This window comes from Antrostomus carolinensis, unplaced genomic scaffold (genome assembly GCF_000700745.2).
Source record: "Antrostomus carolinensis isolate BGI_N321 unplaced genomic scaffold, ASM70074v2 scaffold6062, whole genome shotgun sequence".
Taxonomy (NCBI): Eukaryota; Metazoa; Chordata; class Aves; order Caprimulgiformes; family Caprimulgidae; genus Antrostomus; species Antrostomus carolinensis.
The window spans coordinates 42061-63229 of NW_010297460.1; the positions used below are offsets into that span (position 1 = coordinate 42061).

A 21169-nucleotide genomic window follows, 5' to 3' on the forward strand; every position below is an offset into this window, starting at 1 on the left:
TCCTTTCAATGTTAATGCTATTAACTACTTCTCCATTCAGACTAGGGAGAGTCACAGTATGAAGGTTTGTGATATCACCTCCTGAGGGACAGAAGAGGGGATCATGAAAGACAATCAGATAGGGCTCTGCTTGTGTAAGTCAGCGCAGGGCAGACCTTTAACCTTAAAGGATGGTATTACAGGGGGTGTGTAATTTAATTATCACTTAAGAACCTGGATACTCGACATTCAAATCTTATAAAATACTGTCTGGGAACATGTCAGTGCTTGGGAGGTAGAAGACAATGATCCACAAACTTGGAGTAGGGAGCTAAAGGAGCCTCAAAGGTGTTACTGGCACAGGGAACTACTTGCTTTTCCCTTTACTCCAGAGTGCTTACTATTTTCCGTACTTTTCTAAGGCATTCAGTTTTAAGGACCATATTGTGCAGCACAATGAACACCCAGAATACCATTCAAGGGTTTTGTTTTTATTTAGAGGACAAAGCTAAGAAATTGACTTCTTGACTGCAGGACACACACAGCTCCATGGTGGTCACTGGAAGCTGCAAAAATTTGGCTTCTTTGAAAAGTCAAGCTGTAAGTATTAGAAAAAAAAGTACTGCTAGCAGGTCCTGACCAATGGACAAGCTTGAGGGAAAAAACTGAACATCCTCGTTTTGACTGCATGCAAACAGGAAATAGACAATTCTGGGATTTCCAGGCTCTTGCCCAAATCCAGTGTGCCCAAACCATACATTTCCTGTTCTTTATTTCATCCTGTAAGAGGAGAGGGTATTGTAGAAATTGCTAAAATGGGACAGCTACCTAAAGAAAATGAGGATTCCTTTGTTAGAGAATACAGTGCAAGACTCAGAAACAACTAGGACTAAAAAGTCACTTTGTGCTTAAATTTACACTCTATCTTCATGAAAGTATGTAAGACAGCAACAGAATGAAAATGGCAATATTCTACTGTACCTTATGTACCCAGAGGGAAAACAGCCTGAACTTTGGGTTGCACATAACACCATTCTGCAGATCAGAACCTACTTCTCTGTGAAGGACTCAGAACGAGGGGACATCACTTCAGCCAGAAGTTTCAATATCCATGGTGCTTGGTTATTACACACCCACCTCGCTCAGAACCCATTACCTCCAAACTCAGCTTGCTCTAGGAAATCTCAGGATGGAGACATTCATGAATGATGCAGCAATTTGTCCATAAAATGCATTATTTTTGATAGACTATGCACATCAGCAGCTTCTGGAGGAAGAGGACAGTTTGCATTTTAAAGAGTGACAGAGTAGAAACTGACAGTTGTTGGGATAACTGGAAAATGAGAAACAAGTGTCCTTTATTTGGTACCTGCTGCTTGTCTACACAAAGAAGAAATAGCAGTACTGTACATCTGCTTTCAGAAAAATACCATCCCATAACATGAAATGGCTTAGCTCCTCAATTCAAGCATTCTTGTGGCAGTGAGTTAATCCATTGGGATTCATGGAGGAATTAATTTGAAGGGTTGCTCTTTAATTCACAAGAGGGGAGTGGAAGTGCAGCAAACAATGATTAGAAGTTTGCTGTTTCTGGGACTCCAGAATTCTGTCTTTGACCTTTCTCTGAGCAGACTGGCAGCCATTCTACATCTGCATTTATCAGGAGGCATATGGGGATGAGTGTATGGGGTTTAAAGTGCCTTTTTCTTTTTATTTATTTTTTTTTCTTTTTTTTTTTTTTTTTTTTTAATAGAAGAGTCTGCTTTTTCTCTTCCTTCTTTGTGCCCAGTTCAATTTAGGAGAACAAGGCAATCGAGTGCAGTTTTAAACTAATAACAGTTCTCATGGGATGGAAAAAAACTCAATTTGAAAACTCAACATATCTGAACTTTGGAAAATGGAAAATGATTAGCTTTTCAGTAAGTCACTGAACACTAATTAGAAAAATAAATTAATGTGGGACCAATAAAAAGAATCCATTTATTAAGCTAGTTCTAATTTTAAATAAACAATTACTTGAATCAGTATTATTTACTATATCAATTACTTTACCAGTTCTAAAATTATTTTTAAGATACTGCTGCAAATTACATTAACTAAGTAACTGGCGTTAAGGTAAAAACATTGAGATTGGAGTTTCTTCCAAGCTCTGTGTCTTTCTCTTCTTAAACTAAAGTAACTGTCTGCAAAAAAGCATGTGAGAGCATTTTTTCTTAGATCATGTGATGATTTCTGTGTCTAAGTAAGTATCAAAGACAAGTGAGGAAAAAATTTATGGAGGAAATTCTACTATAATGTGCAGTCAGATATATTACAATACAATGGAGAGAAAAGCTTTTATATATAAAACTTCATATAAAAACATTTCTGAGGAGGAGAAAGGGCACTCTCTCCCTTCAGATCTGACGCTGTATCTCACTGAAGAGTTCTTCCACTCGCTTTCATATGAAAACACAATCAAGATTTTTTAAAGACTCAACCTGTGCACTAATTAGGAAGGAAAGGAGACCCTCACAGCTCTTTCTCAGCAAAGGGGCCAGTCACCATGGCAAAAGGATCTAAGAACTATAAAGGAGAATAAAAAGAATAATTTGAGCTGTAAGGATTCTGGAACAACAGCAAAATAAAAGAGATGGAGATATACTTGAAAAGATGAAACTTCTTTTAGCGAATAAGTGAAGACTGAAGCAGACTCCATTTAAGTGACACTGTCCAGCCCAGCCTAGGAGTACTCAGGAAAAAAAAATAAATCATGCAGGTAACAGCATCTCTTTTCTCCTAAACTAATGGAAGCAGAGACTTCAGTTTCTTTTTCCACTCGTATGTAAGGGATGCCGTTTCCAAACAAGATCACATTTGCTTTGTACTGGAGCACCGAGAAGAAAAGGAGTTTTGTAAACTAAATCAAAGGCAGTTTTGGGCTTCTGTCGTACACACACCTGCAAAGAAGGTTCCATGAATAGCATCCAAAGAATGAAATTTAACTTTAGCTAAAAACCCAATTGTGTGGAAAAATATAAAGCAACAACCTCCTGCTGCTTAGCTCAAGAGGAGCATCTTTAAGTGCCATATACTGTATCCTGTTCTATAAATCATGAGAGACTCTTTTTCTCATGTTGTCATCTCTGTTTATTTAGCTAAAAGAACCAGGACTAATAAGAGAATGTTGTTTTTTTTTTTCCATGTGACAAGATTTGTGAGGAAGGGAAACATAGGCTCCTTCCTACCCCTGCAATATGCTCCAGACTCTGTGACTGTAGCTTGCCAAATGAACTGAGCCCACAGTGCTGACAGTGAACTACAAACCAAATGCTTATTAATTGTTTTTTTTGGATGTAAGCATAAAACAGAGATCTTTCAGCATTATTTTGAAAAAGGAAAATGAGGAGGCAATAGTTTTTAGAGTCTAGTTTTAATAGCTTAGAGGCCCTGAGAATGGCTGCCAGTCTGGACAAACAGATGCTCCTTAAAAAATTCAGACAGGTACACAAAAAAATTCAAATTCTGATGCTGCTGGTGCAGTAATGTTGCTTTTTGTTGTTGCTTTGTTCATGCCACCATCAAACACAAAAAAAAGAAAAATAAAATCTAGGTATTTGGAACCCACCCGATCTGAAGAGGTGACTGGTGTGTTGTTCCTTGCAGCAGCATCAAGTTCCTCTCCCTGGATGGGAAAGCTTCTTCTTCCTTCTGCTGCTGCATTAATATTAAACAGTGATTTCATTTCTTGCTAGCGTTCAAAGCACATGAAGTCTCTGTCCTGCAAATACCACACTAATGTGTTTTGGTCATGTATAAAACAGAAATTTTTTCTCAGTTTTAACTTATCTATATGTTGAAGAGCTTTTTTTCTCCCACTGGTATTTGCTTGACTCAGAGGACTAGTCTCATCAAGTGTCTGTCTCCTCTCCCGCCCAAAGTCTCAAGTGGTCCATGTAAACAAATCAGAGCTGAAAACAGTCTCTTTTCCTCTTCGTAGAGCTGTTTTTATCGATATGCAGGATTTCCTGACAGCGTGGTGTTGGCTAAATGTAAAACAGGCAAAGGATGAGCTTCTGTGTTAAAAACCCAGTTGTCTAACGGTAGAAGGTCATCATTGGAGAAAAGCAGATACAAATACCTAGATATCAAGACAGAGAGGAAAGATGGTGGGTATTAAAGCAGAGCAACAGACAAGATGGGGCAACCCAGCAGCTTCAGGCCCCATTAGTCAGCAGCTAAAGCTATAAACAAGTTACTTGCTTTCAGTCTTTATACAGCACCCACACAACCTTCCCTATTATAATGACCTGAAAAGTCATTTTTGTAATGATCAAGCCCTTCAATGAAAAGTTGTTATAAAGACAGCATTTTAATTTCTCCAAGCAACTTCTGTTTTTCAAGACTCCTTTCAAAGACTTGCAATGTAAAACAAGCATCAAGACACCAAGCACAAGGATTTTGGGGACAGGGAAGCAAAGAAGTTGCCAAAAAATTCTTCTTAACAGATAAACATACTTAGAAATGACTAATCCTCTTTAATCTATACCAAAGATTTCAAGGAAGCACAAGAGAAGCCACTAAGCAATGCCAGATATCTAACTTGACATCATCATGCTGGAAGCTGGTTCAGTTTCTGGTGGGAGGAAATGGACCAAAATACTGTGCAGAAGGGATTCATAAATGTTGTACACTATAAAGCAATGCAGAGCAGATGAAGCATGTAAGAAAGTTAAGGTTTCTGGACATACACAGAAGTTTCTTAATACACACCTTTGTGCTATACTTTGTAGGAGATATTGGTGGTAGGGATCTTTGTCAAGGCTTCCAAACTCAATTGCTAAAATTCAAAAGGCTTTTCCCTTCCAGAAAACCTGACTGTGCAATTGAAGTCTAACACTATGGGGCTACAGGACCTCTCAGCTTCTCCTTCATCCTTCTTTCTGGCCATCCAGAAAATGACAAGTCTTGCAGCACATGAGAAGGAAGGGGTGTCATTCCTGTTAGTGAGCTCTGCCATGTCCAGTTGTTTCGCTCTTTCTCAATCAGGGGCTGGTGGTGTGTACTGCCTACAGTCATGGGCACTGCCTGTGACACACTTTCTCCCGTTGCCTTATTTGCCAGTTGTATCCACAGTACAACCCAGTCACTGAAGCTCTACTTTTTCTCCCCTTCCTCAGCAATTAACTGTTTACAGATAACGATTTCTTGCTGAGATGACTCAGTTTTCTCCTACATGTCTAGTGTCCTTCTCTACATTTTTCATTTGTCTCTAAAGCATCATGCCTTTACTTCCCTCTTTACTCCTTCCTTGCTTTTTCCCATTGCAGCTTTCCAAACTCTTTTACACCACAGGAGCAAAGTTTAATCTTACTCAAATTAACATTCCTCATTTGATTCACACTTTTCCTTTGAATAACTTAAGGAACCTATTTCTACATCTTGCTCCTTCCCAATCAACAGCTACCTTCTTGCCACTCATACTGCCCAAATGCTCACAATTTGCTGAGTATCTTTGATAAGCCAAAGTATCTGAGCAGCAACAATACATATTTGGGAGAGGTATAAATTTTGAATTTGAGGGGAATGAAGATGCAGAAGTTATCATCAATAGTATAAAAGATCACAGCAGGCATTCCAATACACATACTTTATGCCCCTCTCCTGAGGGACAGCATCTTTTTTCTCATGGCATCACACCCAACCCTTCCACCTTTATTTTCAGAGCCATTTGAGCTATTCTGACGCTATGTTCTCCTTTTTATCTCAAGGTGATACCGGTTTCTGGTTTGGCTATGCCAATCACATCAACATCAAATATCTAATATCCAGCTCTCCAATAAAACTTCATTTTGTCCCACAAGCGGGAAATGATCCAAACCAAAAGCCAATAAACATTTCTCAGTTCCTCCCTAGAACTGCCTTCTTTTGCAACGTTTGCACTATAGTACATCCTGTTACTGAGCGATGCATCAGTGAATTTTCAGATCTCCTCGTGATTATTTAAGATGCAGACAAGATTCTGGCAATACTTCAAAGGTCAGCCTTGTCACCACAGAAGTCCCTTAGGAGCAGATTCATTCTGTGATTTTGCTTTTATAGGCAGATCAATCATATAAAATCAGTTCCTGGGGAGGTATTGTTTCTCTGACACAACCTGTTTGAAACTCCTGCCTCTCTCTTTGGGAGTATAGCTTTAGGCTCCAGAAAATGAACTCAAAAAAGTAAGTGAAATAGAATTAATGAAGACAACAGAGGAAGTAGCAGTGGCTGACTTTATTTTTATAAAGATAGCATGGAGAAATAAGGTATTGTGACTATGCAGAGGAGTCTGGAAAAGGAGTCAGCAGAAGGATAGTATACCCATACTCTTCCCTTACATGTGATGAACTCTGAGCATCCTCTTGTCAGTGAAACATGGTGTGTGACGCACCTGTACTGCCACTGTCAGGACCCGCATTCTCTCCACTGCATTTTGAGCTCCCAATACTGAAAATCAATCTTCACATACATCAGCTACAGCTAAGATGGCTCCCTTAGTGGAGAAGGGAAAGGCTGTGGATGTTGTCTACCTGGACTTTAGTAAAGCCTTTGACACCATTTCCCACAGCATTCTCCTGTAGAAACTGGCTGCTCATGGCTTGGATGGGTGTACTCTCCACTAAGCAAAAAACAGGTTGGATGGCTGAGCCCAAATTGTTGTGGTGAATGGAGTTCAATCCAGTTGGCAGCTGGTCACAAGTGGTGTTCCCAGGGCTCAGTACTGGGGCCAGCTCTGTTTAATATCTTTATCAATGGTCTGGATGACCCGATTGAGTGCACCCTCAGTAAGTCTGTAGATGATACCAAGCTGGGTGGAAATGTTGATTTGCTTGAGGGTAGGAAAAATGTTGATTTGCTCTACAGAGGGATCTGGACAGGCTGGATCAATGGGCCAAGGACAGTTGTATGAGGTTCACAAGGCTGAGTGCCAGGTCCTGCACTTGGGTCACAATAACCCCATGCAACACTACAGACTTGGGGCACAGTGTCTGGAAAGCTGCCAGGTGGAAAAGGACATGGGGGTGTGGGTCAACAGCCAGCTGAATATGAGCCAGCAGTGTGCCAAGGGGGACAAGAAGAAAAACAGCATCCTGGCCTGTATCAGCAACACTGTGGCCAGCAGGACTAGGGCAGTGATAGTGCCTCTGTATTTGGCACTGGTGAGGCTGCACCTCGAGTTCTGTGTTCAGTTTTGGACCCTTCACTACAAGAAGGACATGGAGGTGCTGGAGTGTGTCCAGAGAAGGGCAATGGAGCTGGTGAAGGGTCTAGGAGCGGCTGGGGAAACTGGGGCTGTTTAATGTGAGGAAAAGGAGACTCAGGGGAGATCTCACACTGTCTACAACTACCTGAAAGGAGGGTGTAGCAGGGTGGGTCTCGGTCTCTTCTCCCAAGTAACAAGTGACAGGACAAGAGGAAACGGCCTCAGGTTGTGCCAGGGGAGGGTTAGGTTGGATATTAAGAAAAATTTCTTCACCGAAAGGGTTGTCAAGCATTGGAACAGGCTGCCCAGGGAAGCAGTGGAGTCACCACCCCTGGAGATATTTAAAAGATGTGTAGATGTGGTGCTTAGGGACATGGTTTAGCGGCGGCTTTGGCAGTGTTAGGTTTTTGGTTGGACTTCGTGATCTTAAAGGTCTTTTCCAACCCAAGGGATTATATGATTCTTTGTTTCTAAAACCTGAAAATTTGATGTTACTGATACTGTAAACTCTGCTGCTGTGTAGAAACCCTGTTTATTCTGCAAAGCCCACTAGGCTGCCAAATGGTTACAATTGTTTTTTTGTGATATCACTGGCTTGTAAAGACAGAAAGGGCAACTTCATGAGTCTTTGTTGCTGACAGGTGTATGCAATAAGATATGTATCATCCCTTCCATCGCATGTTAGCGGAAAGTGGCAGGATACCTAAGCAGAGGCAACAACTTATTCTAATAGCAGCTCTGGGCTCATTCACACTACAAGCAGTGGCTTCTGTCTATGGATTTAACCAAATAAAACATTCTCCAAACCGTTATGCAGGAGGGGGATCACAACCCCAGAGTGATCACAACTGTGTGACAAGAGTGCCCTTGATAGCTGCTTCGTTTCAGTGACGAAGGAGATGAGCAGCCATGACACGCTAGCTCAGTTTTAAAAATAGATCTCTTAATAAAATCTCCCTAATGTATTCTAGACTTTATACTAGTTTTTCTTATTGTTGTGGCATAACAGTTAAGGCATATTCCAGTATAGCATTTTTTGTTATTAATTAAAAAGAAACATGGTGGAAGACCAATGACTTTGAGCATTTTACCTTAAACCAAATATGCACCAGTGTAGGATGCACTATAGCTGTCCTACTGACTGAACTGCAAATAAGTATATATGAGATTATAAAATATGCCTGATATTCCTGCTTACAACAAAAAGCATTCTAGAAAAATACGCTGTGGGACAAATACAGAAAAATCATCCAAGGGCATGAAGGGCTTTTGTTCCATGCATTTACTCCCTTCCAGTGACACACACAGGAGAAACAGGTTCTACAATATCAGAGCATGGCACATACTTTTATAAGACATGCCAAAAAAAAAAAAAAAAAAAAAAAAAGTCTTTTACAAAGGGAGTTTCTTAAAAGGAGACAACCTCTCCTCTGCTCTGATGCCAGAAATCAAATAGAATTCTGTCTTAAAAACCAAAACTCAGCATAAGCTTCTTGTATGGGAAATTCCACTTGTATTTTCTGCTGGTAAAATGGCCTGATCTAGGACCCTAAACCTGAGAAAAAAAATAACCCAAACCATAAACCACCTTGACAAAACAACAGATTTTTTTGTTGAGCCACGATACTCTTCTAAAATTTAGATGCTAGCTTTTACAGGAAGATGCAAGAGTGAAGAGAACTTACTTCAAAGTTTCAGCAAGGAAAAAGCTCTGCTGTACATCATCGTATGTAGGAGATGAGGAATAGACATCCTTGACACCAGAAAAGCCACCACTGACTCGGCAATACTTGTCAATTGCCTGCAAAGAGGACAGGAAAAGAAAATGAGAATTTAATTGTAAAGCAAAATTTGGAAACATTAAAGGATCAGGCTTGATCAACAAAGTAGATAGCTCTTTCCATGCTGCATTATTCTGTTGTGAATCTCCTCGTCAGAGGATGCTGTGGATGTTAACAGTTTATGCTGACCAAAAAAAAAATAAAAAGGAACTGGACACACAGAAGTAAAATCCCTCCAGGGCTACTAACACCATCATATTTAGCAAACTGCTAGACGCTAAGAAAATATTCTGGGGAAGAATACTTTCTTTCCTAGGTATTTACTGTTGACTGATACTGATGACAGTACATGGACTCAGTAGACTTGAGCAGCTCTGAGCTGTTACAGCTCCTCATACATAACACTGAGTAGAACATCCATCAGTCAATCAACTCAACACGTGCTATGAGGGGCATAGGAAAATGACAAATGTCCCTGGATTTTGCAGCTGGAAGAGTTTGAAGAGTTACAGGAACTCCGTGACTAGTAACTAGTCACAGGGACTTACTGTAAGTAGGAATAAAATACTGTACTCATGTTTAGGGGCTGTGGATTTCTTCTTATAAACTCTTCTAGCTGCTGCTTTCTCCCCACATTTCCGTCTCCTACATGTGCTCTTCTCTGTTTCCCCTTTATACAGCTGAAACTCAAGTCAGCTTGTGTGCTGGACTGCAGAGGAGCTCTTTATCTTTAAAGGATGAATTTTAAATCCATAAACATTCCATGCAGAAAGGGGCCAGTGGATCTGTGATTCACAAACCACCCAGCTAGTCAGCTCCAACACAATACTGCAAAAAGCACAATGGAAGAGGAGGAGACTGGAAAGAACAAGTTAGTAGCTCAGAGCACCTCTCGCCTACGCTTTCATTATTCCACTCACATGCACGACCTTAAAGCACACAAGGATATCAGCCATTAAAACCAGCTCCAAAGAAACTACTCTGAAATGATTCACACGTTATTTGTGCTTCCCTGCTGCTTCAGCAGTGCTTCCTCAGCAGACACCAACTCTTTTAATAGATTCTTGCAGGGACAGAAAAGGCACAGTGATGAAGGGAAATGTTTGGCTCAGGATATCTGTCATTACTAACTACTGAACGTAGCTACCTGTAGTTCAGTAATCTACGATTCAGCCCGTTAGCCTGTATGAAGTTTCTCTCTACATGGTGCTTTAGGCCCAGATTTTTGTTAATTCTGATTTTTTGCTAGTTATACTCAACAGAAGCTGAGAAGAGTCAAGGCAGGGGAGCAAATAAGTTCTGAATGAATTAACTCTTCAAGGTCCTTAGTATAGCCTTTGCATACTGGGAAACAAAAGAGAATTTTCCATTGGACACATGCGTGAAGAATGCTGGTGACAGATGCCATGACTGAAATCAGGAGGAAAAGTGAATAGGCAAATGAGCAAGGCACCTAGGACAGTAAGTCACAGTACATCAGGTACTACAGCTAGCTTCCTCGTAGTATACGCTTTTACCCTGTGGAAATGTGAAGTTGTTCATGGACCAAAGAATAATCCAGACTGTACAAAGTTCTTTCAAATTTCTAAAGATCAAGATTTTTAAAGAAGCAAGAGGAGAGACTGGCAAAAGGATGTTACTGGAATGGCTGTGGCTCTAGAGCCTGAGCTTATGCCCAGAAAGGTACAGTCCTTCCTGGCAAAATCTAACTCTTCTGTAATTCCTTATCTCAAGTGGAGCTTTTCCAAGTTCAGATGGAAATGCTCCCTTTTTTATTGGGACTTGATACTAAAAGTATAAAGTATCTGGATGAGTCCTTTTCAGATCTGGTACTGGTGCAGGCTAGGGCTACACTGAGACTATTCACATGTTGGGATTTGGGTTGACCAGGTTTTCCCCACAGTCTGGAGAGAAAGATGTATGCACCACATCTAGCCCAACAATGACAATCTCTTTGTCTGCATGCTCTTGCACGTCACAAATGATGTTAGCTATCAAAACAAAAGTCAAACAAAAAAAAAAAAGGAAAAGAAAAAAATTAATTGCTTGTCTGACTTCTGAAGAAATAATACATACGCTGTTTATGGAACCATTTGCACGTTCCTCCCCAGAAGTCCTACAGCCACTAGGCAGGTGTGATATGAATAAACAAGAACCAAAGCACTTTTACTTTCTAGACAGGAAATGAAGTGCCTCCTCTTGCTGCTACTCCCTTTTTCATAATGGTGCAGAACATGACCTTGTCTCTTCTCTGGAGTGTGGCAAGATAGCGGGGAAGCTCCAATGGTTCCAATCCTGCCAGAATTTCCAACACGCAGAGTCTGACCTTGCATGTGTTCCTCTGGTCAATGATTCAGCAACCTGGACACTGCGTGCCACAGCTTGGACAGGAGAAACTTGCTAGCGATTGTGACAAAACGAAAAGAAGGAACAAACGGTACCACTGTTAGGACGCTGCCTCCTTCAACTCGTTTATTCTGGAGACTGCAGACAATAGCTAGCACTGAGATCCTGCTCTCTGCTGTAGAGGTCTCATGCTTGGATAACTAAGTGCAACACTGATGAAGCTAGCAGACTCAGAAGTCTGAAGAAAGAAAATGTGAGATGTATACTGATTTTTTTCCCCCTTACAATTACCAAGTAGTCTTTTATCTTCAGAAATTTTTCCTTGGGGAGACAGACTCTGGCTGGACTGGAGCTCAGGATAGTTAGAGGATTTATCCCGGTTTATCAGAGATCTAGACACTGCAGGTAGTAATGAACTATAGATGAAAAATTCCTTTGAAAGATAGCTATTCATCCAAATATGGATAAACAAATTGTCCTTGATTCAGAGGCATACAGAACTTCAGGACGCTGGCTGAAAAGGTTGGTGTTGTAGACAATTTACTTAAAAGGCATTTGAAATTTGAAGTGTTCTGCCTTAGTATTTGGTGTAGTGGCATCTGATTTACCACCTGGATACACTTTCAGTCAAGACCAGACGCCTTGATAAAACAATGGTAAACTTATTGCACCCTAGAATACAGGGAAGCCCTACATGAGTGGAAGGGTATCAAGGCAATGCTACTATTATGAAGCACTGGCAACCTGAATAATTTTAGGCTAGCATACCTGACGTGAGTTTCAAACAATTATGGAAACACATGTAAAAAATACAGACAAATAAGAGGGTAATTGACACCAATCAGTATGGTTTTATAGAAAACTATCTTGCTCACAAGCTTGATTTCATTCTTTGAGCTCTACAAATTGACAAATAAAGGTAGCTGCAGAGCTGTAATAAACTTAAAAGTTTCTAAAGCAATTGACATGGTGTCATAAGATGTTATGCTAAGACAGAGCAGCACTATACCATATCAATATCACTATCTTAATTTAAAACTGACTGACAGTGCTCTAAGAATGAGTTGACAATGTAAAATAATCACCAAATAGAGCTGCTTCTCACAAAGACCCACAAGGAACGGTCTGAAGTTTTATCAGTCACTGCAACACTGCTGCTGGCAAAAATGACATAGGTAAATAACAGCAGACAGTGTAATCTGGTGGTAACTGGGACCCAAAGAAAATGAGTTTCATATAACCGGGCACATAATCCTAAACTGAGACATAAAAGCTGTGTAACTTCAAAGAATTCAGTGGCCACATGAGACAATTCAGTGTGAGTTCCAGCAAGGATATTGTGGCAGGTGCACACACAGGGACAGTAAACAGTAGCAGGGATATAATTCTACTTTTGCACAGGGCTGTGGGTAGTCAAAACCAGAATATGCAATTCTAAAATAAATTTTTAAAAAAGGATGATGAACTGACACAAGAGTAGACATTTGGAGAAAATGCTTTACAGTGAGAGACAATACAATTTGTTCAGTATCTTAAGTAGGCTCAGTAGTAAGCTTATTACAGTCTATGAAAGCTTTTTGTAAAGAAAACATGGGGCAATAAAAGACATTTTAATATGGTCTAGGAAGTCATAGAAAAATCCAGTGATTGACGGCTGAAACTAGACAAATTCAAATGGGAAATAAAGCATATATTTACAGCACAAGTAATTAAATAATGGAACAAACTACCAAAAGAACGGGATTTTCCAGTTCCCTTTATTCAAGAAGAATATGCAATAGTCTACTCTTGCCAAATACCTGTGTCTCGGCTCAAAAATGACACAAAGTGAAATTTTAGGGCCTGTGACATATGGGGAAGTCAGAGTTGATCCAAGTTCTTTGGAAATAAAATTGGAGGTGCCTCTAGATCAGACCCCAGCTCCTTCAGTTCTTCTGAGGGTGTTTTGGTGCTTGCATGTGTGACTCTTCTTGACTACGCCAACAACACGCTCATAAAAACTGTGCCGATTTCTTCCCCACCTGTGATACTCACCACTTCCAACCCATGAACTATGAACCCACGTTTCTTTTTCCTTCAACCTATGCTTGGCTCTTTTCTGTCTACTTTGCTTCACTAGGTAGAGAGCTATAGGTCTTTCCACTCCATCTTACTGTCAGTCCTCCATTTGCCTGAAGTTAGCCCAAACTTGAGGTGTTGTATATTATTTTCACTGCAAGTAGAAATTCTGAATGAACTCCGCAGCTTCTATGGTACGATCATACTTAGCCAGACATGCAAGTCCCCAACAAATAGTTGAACTCTTAATTCACACAGCTTAGATTAGTAATTGGCTTTACATGCCGACTGTGAAGTGGTGGCTCTTATTGCTTTCAAATAATCAGTCTAAATCCTAAAAAGGATTTTAGTCATTTGCTGTATTTACCCTGAATATCTTGTATGTGTATTTCTGTAACACTTCAGCCAGCCCCGCCGGCATATCATCATCCAATTTAGCTGGCCCAATACAATTGAGATGGATGTTGTCTCTAGTGCTATGTATAGTATTAGGGAGAATTAGCCTTTTTTTATATTAAGAAAGAGATAGAGACCCTGTCACAGGGATTTATGATCACCGAAGGAATATAAAATTAAACTTCTAGGTTTTTCCCCACAGATTTGGAGAGATGTGACAAAACAGGCCTTGGTCAAAGCATGTCATCTGCACTAAAATGCCCAGGTTTTGTCTAAAAATCTAGATAATATAGCCAAAAAGAGCTGACAATGGTGAAATAGATAAAGAAAGTACAGTACAAAGATCTGCATACACACAGTCCAGCTCTCTGTACAAATTCCCATTGTTAAAAGGTACAGAGGGATCTGGGCTGGGAGTGCTAAAGAAATTTAAGTAATGCAATATACTTAAGAGCCAGGTGGTTCTGCAATGTATCATCTCTGAAGAGTTCTTAAAATGACAGAAGCGGATCTCTAACATATCGGTGAAGTAACTGAAATCCATTTGAGTAGGAATCTATTTGGGTAGGGATGTATTAATCCATTCAAAGAAGCAAACAAGGGAGACCATCAAAAATTCAGTCATCAAACACCAGGTTACACCAGGTTCAATGTACAAAAATAAGACCATTTAAAATGGAAACAAAACACCATTTTCCCAAAAGTTTAAAAGAACTACTAGACTTCCGATAGAGAAACTATCATTCACCATGAGAAGTCTGTAATACAGACTTCAAAGTATGCTTCAGTGGTTGAAAGGCAAAAAGAAAGCGAATAAAGACAGTGTTTTAAAAGAACAGCAAGCCAACTGCTCTGTGTATCATACCAGATTCTTCTCTATTTATAAATGGAGGAATAAACACAAGCAGAGCTGTGTGTGGTAGGGAAGAAGGAAAAATACTGAGTAGGTGTGAGGAGTAAACACAAGAACTTATTATTATACCCAGGGAACAGAAAACCCTGGGGAACAATAAGCTTCCCAAGCTTCTGTGTTAGTATGATGGCAGGGTAAGAAAATCTGTAATTGTGGGAGGGAGGGGTATGCAAAACCATTTACGAAGTGTTCAAAAATATTTTATGGCTATGTTGCATAAGGAAACTTTTTATTGAGGAAGCAAGCAAAAAAAGGCGCTCTGTAAAGACAGAGGCAGTAAAGCACATGGGCTGCTTGATTTACACAACTCCAATGCAGGCTGACAGAAGGATAAAATGAAATGCTACCCTGCACACAGAGAAAACTGGAGGCAGGGGAGGAGGAAGGGAGGGTTTGGTTTGAAAGCATTAATGAGGACCAAGATATAAAGGGAAATGGAGAAAATGGAACAAAATGCAATTAAACTACATGCTTTGCAGTGTGCCTAAGAGACAGATCCTGGCCTGAAAAAAATTTACATTTGTAAATTCTTTAACCTAGTACAAAGGACCCAATCTCAGCTTGGATTATACAGCCACAGCTTCTGACAGGAGCTGGTGTTAGATCAGCAAGCATTTGTAGTACGCACACTGGCAAGGAGTAGGTTACTAAAGCAACTTCTTTGTCATATTAGAAACATGCCTAGTTTGAGCAGGAGGGATGATGTGACTCAATGTTTGATATTTAGAAGAGATCAGCAATGCATTCTGGAATACAAATGTGGAACCTCTCTCCAGAGTAACATAATGTTTGTTATAACAAAACTGTCTAGAAGGCAAAACCTAACCAAGACTAAGACACAATCTTAACATATTTGGACTCTTCTACATGATTGTAACTGCACTGAGGGAAAGACAGGAATGAGCTCAGCTAAATATTCTGAACCTGCCTTATCTATCTTCCACCTGATGAATCCTCAGCACAGGAAAGACATGGACCTGCTGGAGCAGGTCCAGAGGAGGCCTCAAAAATCATCAGAGGGATGGAACACCTCTGCTGTGAGGACAGGCTGAGAGAGTTGGGGTTGTTCAGTCTGGACAAGAGAAGGCTCCATGGACACCTTATTGCGGCCTTTCAGTGCCTGAAGGAGGCCTATAAGAAAGATGGGGACAGACTTTTTAGCAGGGCCTGTAGCGATAGGACAAGAGGTGACGGTTTTAAACTGAAAGAAGGTAGATTGAGGCTAGATATAAAGAAGAAAATTTTATTCTGAGGATGGTGAAACCCTGGCACAGGTTGCCCAGAGAGGTGGTAGAAGCCCCATCCCTGGAAACATTCAAGGTCAGGTTGGACAGGGCTCTGAGCAACCTGATCTAGTTGAAGATGCCTCTGCTCACTTCCAACTCAAATCATTCCATGATTCTATGAATACAGGCTCCTCAACAGATCTCATCCTCCAAGTACTTTTTCTGTGCCTCTTGCCTCTGGAGTGAAACTGTTTTTCACCTTTAAATAAAGTTTCTCCACCTTTAAATAAAGTTTCTCCAGGTTCTTGGTTCACTTCTTCCTTTGCTCTTCCCTCATCCCCTTTGGCTGCAGTCAAAATATTTCATTAGTATCTTGTTATCTTTAATGTTTAATCTTATCTCTGAAATTGGCTTTGAGCTGTGTTTCCAGAGACCGCTGGAGTTGTAGCAGGGAAGTGGAGGAGCTGTAGTAATTCACAGATCTTGAAGAGGATCAGAAAACAGCTTGGCCAGCAAATTAGTTTTTGCACGAGCCCAGTACAGACCAGCAGATGGAAGCAGTGAGAAACATGACACCAAAAAGGGCTCACAAATTCAACCCTAGGAAGCATTTAAAAGGCAAAGTCTTTCGGGGATTATAAATAATTTTTACATTTAGAATATTGTATTGTCCCATGAAAATGAAGCCTAGTTATTCATATAGCCCCTAATCTGTGACTACCAGATAAAGGAGTTATCCATCTGTGTACAAAGGATGAATGAAGGAAGGCCACGAGCACAGATCTGTGCAGAGTCTTAAAATGAATCTGAGCTTCTGTAGAGCAGTACAAGCATTTCCAATGAGACAGACTCAGAAGCATTTTCACACTTGGGAATTTGATTAAAACATTCAACAAGTAGATTTAAACCCAGGAAAGCAGCTATTTTTAAAAAAGGCAAAAATCTGTAAAATACCTTAGCAGCAATTTTAAAGTTCTGCCTTATGTGCCATTACTTACTGACTTTCTTTTATGATCTACTTCTTGTGATGCTGTAATTTTTTGTTATAACTGAATAAGTCTAAACTTACTGACATTTTTTTTTTCCTTCCAGTCAGGCAACTAAGCAAAGAAAAAGCCATGATACCAACCCACATATACGTATGTTCATGCTATCTAGTCTACAAACCACCTGAGACCAGTTGTCCTACCACTTATGTTTTAATAGCTGACCAAGAACTGTAAGAGTAGCTTTGTCTTCTAATCTAAATTGAGTGTGAACACATGCTTAACAAAGTTATTTATAATACACTTCCATTTCCCAAGATAAATTACCTCTCTCGGGGACTGTAGACTACTGATAACAGTAGGAGTCATGACGAGTGGATTCTATTTCCACGTCTAAAACTCATCAGCTGTATAATGCTGAACATATCTCGCATCTGTGCATCTGATTCAGCAGTTGCAAACCAGAAATAATTGCATGCACGCCATATGTACCCTCCTTTATAGGAACTCGTGAAAATCAATTATCGTTTGAAGTGTTTCAATACCACAAGATTAAAGTGGCTGCAAAAGGAAAATACATATAATTAACTCACTGACAGGTAATTAATACAGTTACCTGTGTTGCCTCCCAGCCCCACTGCCTGTACTTGGGATCGTGGGTAAATCGCCACATATACCAGTAGGTTTCAATCACCTCCGGTCTTAGGATGTAATACTTCTCGTTCTGCCGCACCGCCACTGCCTCTACACCACCATCAAATTTGAAGGCTTCTGGACCTAGTTTTAATGCTGCAGAGGAAAGAAAAAATTAAAAAAAAAAATAAAAAAATAAAAAGAAATAAAAAATTTATTCCTTACCAATCTTTGCAGGAAGGGTGGATAGGAGGCTGCTATATCCCAAGTGTGTGAGAAAAGCAGAAACTAGCTTGTCTTTAAGCAATCTCATAAATATTTCCTATTGTTGAGGCCTATAATTTTTCTTATGAATAATTTATTCAGTTCCTGTGAGAAAACTACCTATCTTGACAGAAGTACAGTAATCCTCTTGAAAACTAATGAAACGCTAAGAACATAAACACACTAACACTTTCAATTATAGGATAAAATTAAAGTGACTGACATTAGCTCTTTACAAACAAGAAAAAAAGAAAAAGAAAAAAAGAGTTCAGCAAAGGTTTTGATGCCCTTTGATCCCACCCAGCACAGCGGGAAAAGATCTTAGAACAAAACCAGGTACCATCATCTCAAATAACCTGTAACTTTATCCAAACTCTCTCGGTTTAGGGAAGTACTGTCAAGGCATCATAACTGATGTGCTTCATAACGTGATCCTCAAGGAAAGGGTTTACAAGTAGTTGATGAAAACTTAGCCACACCTAAAAATAAATCTCTGAACTAAGAGATTCAGTATTTCAGCCCTTAAAGGAAGCTGTAACGGCCCTGTGCTAGCAGCTGGAATACTGTTCATATAAGAAGGAGGTACCTGTAGAAAAACTGTCTATATGAAAATGCAATTACATATATTTTTATTAATTATACAGCTACATGTTATTTCCTATAAATAATGCACTCTTACCTACAGCTGCACCCCACCTTTTGCTTTGGCAGAGAATTTTTAAGGTGCTGAATTCTGAAGCTGCACTCAAGCTTTAAAAATTATCAAAGCAATTAATCATGCAATTCCTATGGGCTAGAGGCTTGAAATTAACCAGTCTCATGAGTCTGAAAGGGGAACACCTTAGAATACTACAATGAAGAATATGAGCACCTCCCAGTTTGTGCCTCAGCAGAAAATCTCCAAAAAAAGTTTCTTAATCTTTTTTTGTTTCGAGGGAGTACAGCTCTGGATGACAACAGAAAAAAGCACCACTCTCCTTCAGCCACATATGTGGTAAGGAAAACTCCATCAAGAAATGTGTATGATACTTCTTTCAAAGTGGGCCATTTTACCAGTTTCAGTAAAAAAAAAAATTACTAATTTTACAGCAAAATCAATGAGATTAGATACAGAGTTCAATCTATCCAAAATTAAGAAGACAAGAATGGCCGTACTGGACCAGATGGAAGTTCTGTCTGGTCCAGTATCATGTCTCCAACAACGGCCAAAATCAGACAAGGATGGGGAAGAGAAAGGACGGGCCAAGTATAAGAGATACATTTTTCCAGCTTCTCGACCAGTCTACCAGTTTTTTGGAGCTCAAGGCTTCTCCTAAACTAGACATATTTTTTAATGTGATCAACAATTCTTAACAGATTTATTTCCCAAGTACATAGCCGCTGTTTCCTTAAACCCTTAAGCATCCGAAACAACCTCTGCTAAGGAGTTCCACATCTCTAATAACTCTTCAGTGTAGAACCACCTTTTTTTGTTCTTTTCCATTTTCAGTTTGATTCCTACTAGATTCATTCAATAGTCTCTAGGTCTTGTCTTGGAAAAGAGAGTGAACAATTGATTCCTATCCACTCTCTCCAGTCCCCTGGTGATTTTGCAAATTTGTTGTATCCTACCTAAAACATTCCCCTTTTCCACACTGAAGAATACTATCCAATTCAGTTGTTCCTTGAATGGAAACTCTTCCATACCTTTAGTTTTCCTTCTAGCCTTTTTCTGCAACTCTTCCAATACTACTATAGCCTTTGTGAAATGAGAGGATCAGCCTGAATACAGCACTAAAAGTGTGGACAAGATTAATACAGTGCCATAATGACATTTTCTATTTTGCTCTCTCTCACTTTGTTTTTCCTGACTGCTACTGAGCTGACATTTTCATAATCTCAAGAGCAATTTCCTGAGTTGTAATGGTCAGTTAAGAGCTCATAATTTTATGTGTGAGGTTAGGAATAATTTTTTTCATAGGTGCCTCACTTTACATTTAACTACACTGAATTAAAGTTAGTAATTTATTATGCAATTACTCAACCTCCTAAGGTCCTTGTGTAATTTTTCAGCTTTCATCCTTGCTATCCTGAATAGCTTTTTTTCAGTTATAAACACATTTAACTTACTGTTCCTGCCCTTTTCCTGATCATTTCTATATGTGTATATATGCATATATTTGTTATTTATATATACACACATACACATTAAAATACAAAATGTAAATATACTATGCATTTATACCCATCTATACACATGTGTGTATAAATATACTATACTTTTATACACATATGTGCTTAAATATGTATCAAATATATCAGAGTACCACTGGTTAACCACCATCTGTCCATTGCAAGACCTGACTGTTTACCTCTACCCTATTTGTTATACTACAACCATTTTTCTTCTCCATGCAGATACCTACTGCTTATCCTGTAGTTGTTTAATATTCTTAAAGGGCTTTAGCAGAGAACTTTTGAAAAAGCCTTTTGGAAATCAGGTCAACTATGTCTGCTGTATTACTTTTATCCACCAAAGAAGCTGGATTTTAGGCAGTTCTGGTGATGAATCACCTACAGATACTGTGACACCTTCCCTCGCTTTGTAGCTTGCTGGTGCGTTACATCTTTAATTATTTACTTGTATCTACTTCTAACATTATTGGCCACCCCAAGAAATTATACCACCTATGGATGGGTGACCTCTGCATATTGTGACAAGCTCACTGAATTTTTATCTGAAACCAAGGATGCAAAATTTATTACAGCATTTCTACTAATAGCTGACTGAAGTAAAGAAGGTACTATGAACATCGTACCTTTCAGGGCAGCATTCCTCTAAGCAAAGAACTAAGGCCATTTTACAGTGCTACAGTGGTCACACTTTAATCCAGGTATTTTAGTATTAATGGATCTGACAGACTGTAGTCTAGGCAGGGAAAGCAGATGAGAAACAATTTCATATCATAGTGTAAAATTGCAAAGCTAAACTTCTACCATTTTAAAAGAGATTTTAACTGATTTAAAGTTGATTTCAATGAGAGATTAATTTAGTACTGCTGAAAATCAGGGCAAGTCCTCAGACTTCTAGAGATATTTTTATATATCTAATTTTAGAAATAATGTTGAAAACATTGTTAAATTTTTTGTGTTCCTTTAAGACTACAGCCAATCTAGTAATAAGTTTACTGAAAGTAAGAAAGCATTCCTAATTATAAGGATACTATCTAGGCTCTAACTCAAATAATATTTGAGGAAGAAAACCTCCAAGATACATTTGTTTGAGACTCTCTGAACCATTCCATCAATGTACACTGTTATTTTATACTTCTCACAAAAATAATTATTCTTGTTTCTTCATCTTTGCCTGTTGAGCTGCTTAC

The 21169-nt window shown here is 39.3% G+C and overlaps 1 protein-coding gene across 1 annotated transcript in view; it reads right to left on the bottom strand.

Moving 5' to 3' along the window:
• Window positions 1–3378: 3378 nt before the first annotated feature.
• The window catches only part of LOC104520431 (mannosyl-oligosaccharide 1,2-alpha-mannosidase IB), a gene marked incomplete at its 5' end in the record, with an annotated part of 78348 nt that continues 60557 nt past the window's right edge, over window positions 3379–21169 (bottom strand). Inside the window, 3 exons of the mRNA XM_010162120.2 lie at window positions 3379–4099; window positions 8890–9005; window positions 17527–17699. Of these exons, the coding sequence (XP_010160422.2) occupies window positions 3967–4099; window positions 8890–9005; window positions 17527–17699 (422 nt within the window). The remainder of the gene's footprint in view (window positions 4100–8889; window positions 9006–17526; window positions 17700–21169) is intronic.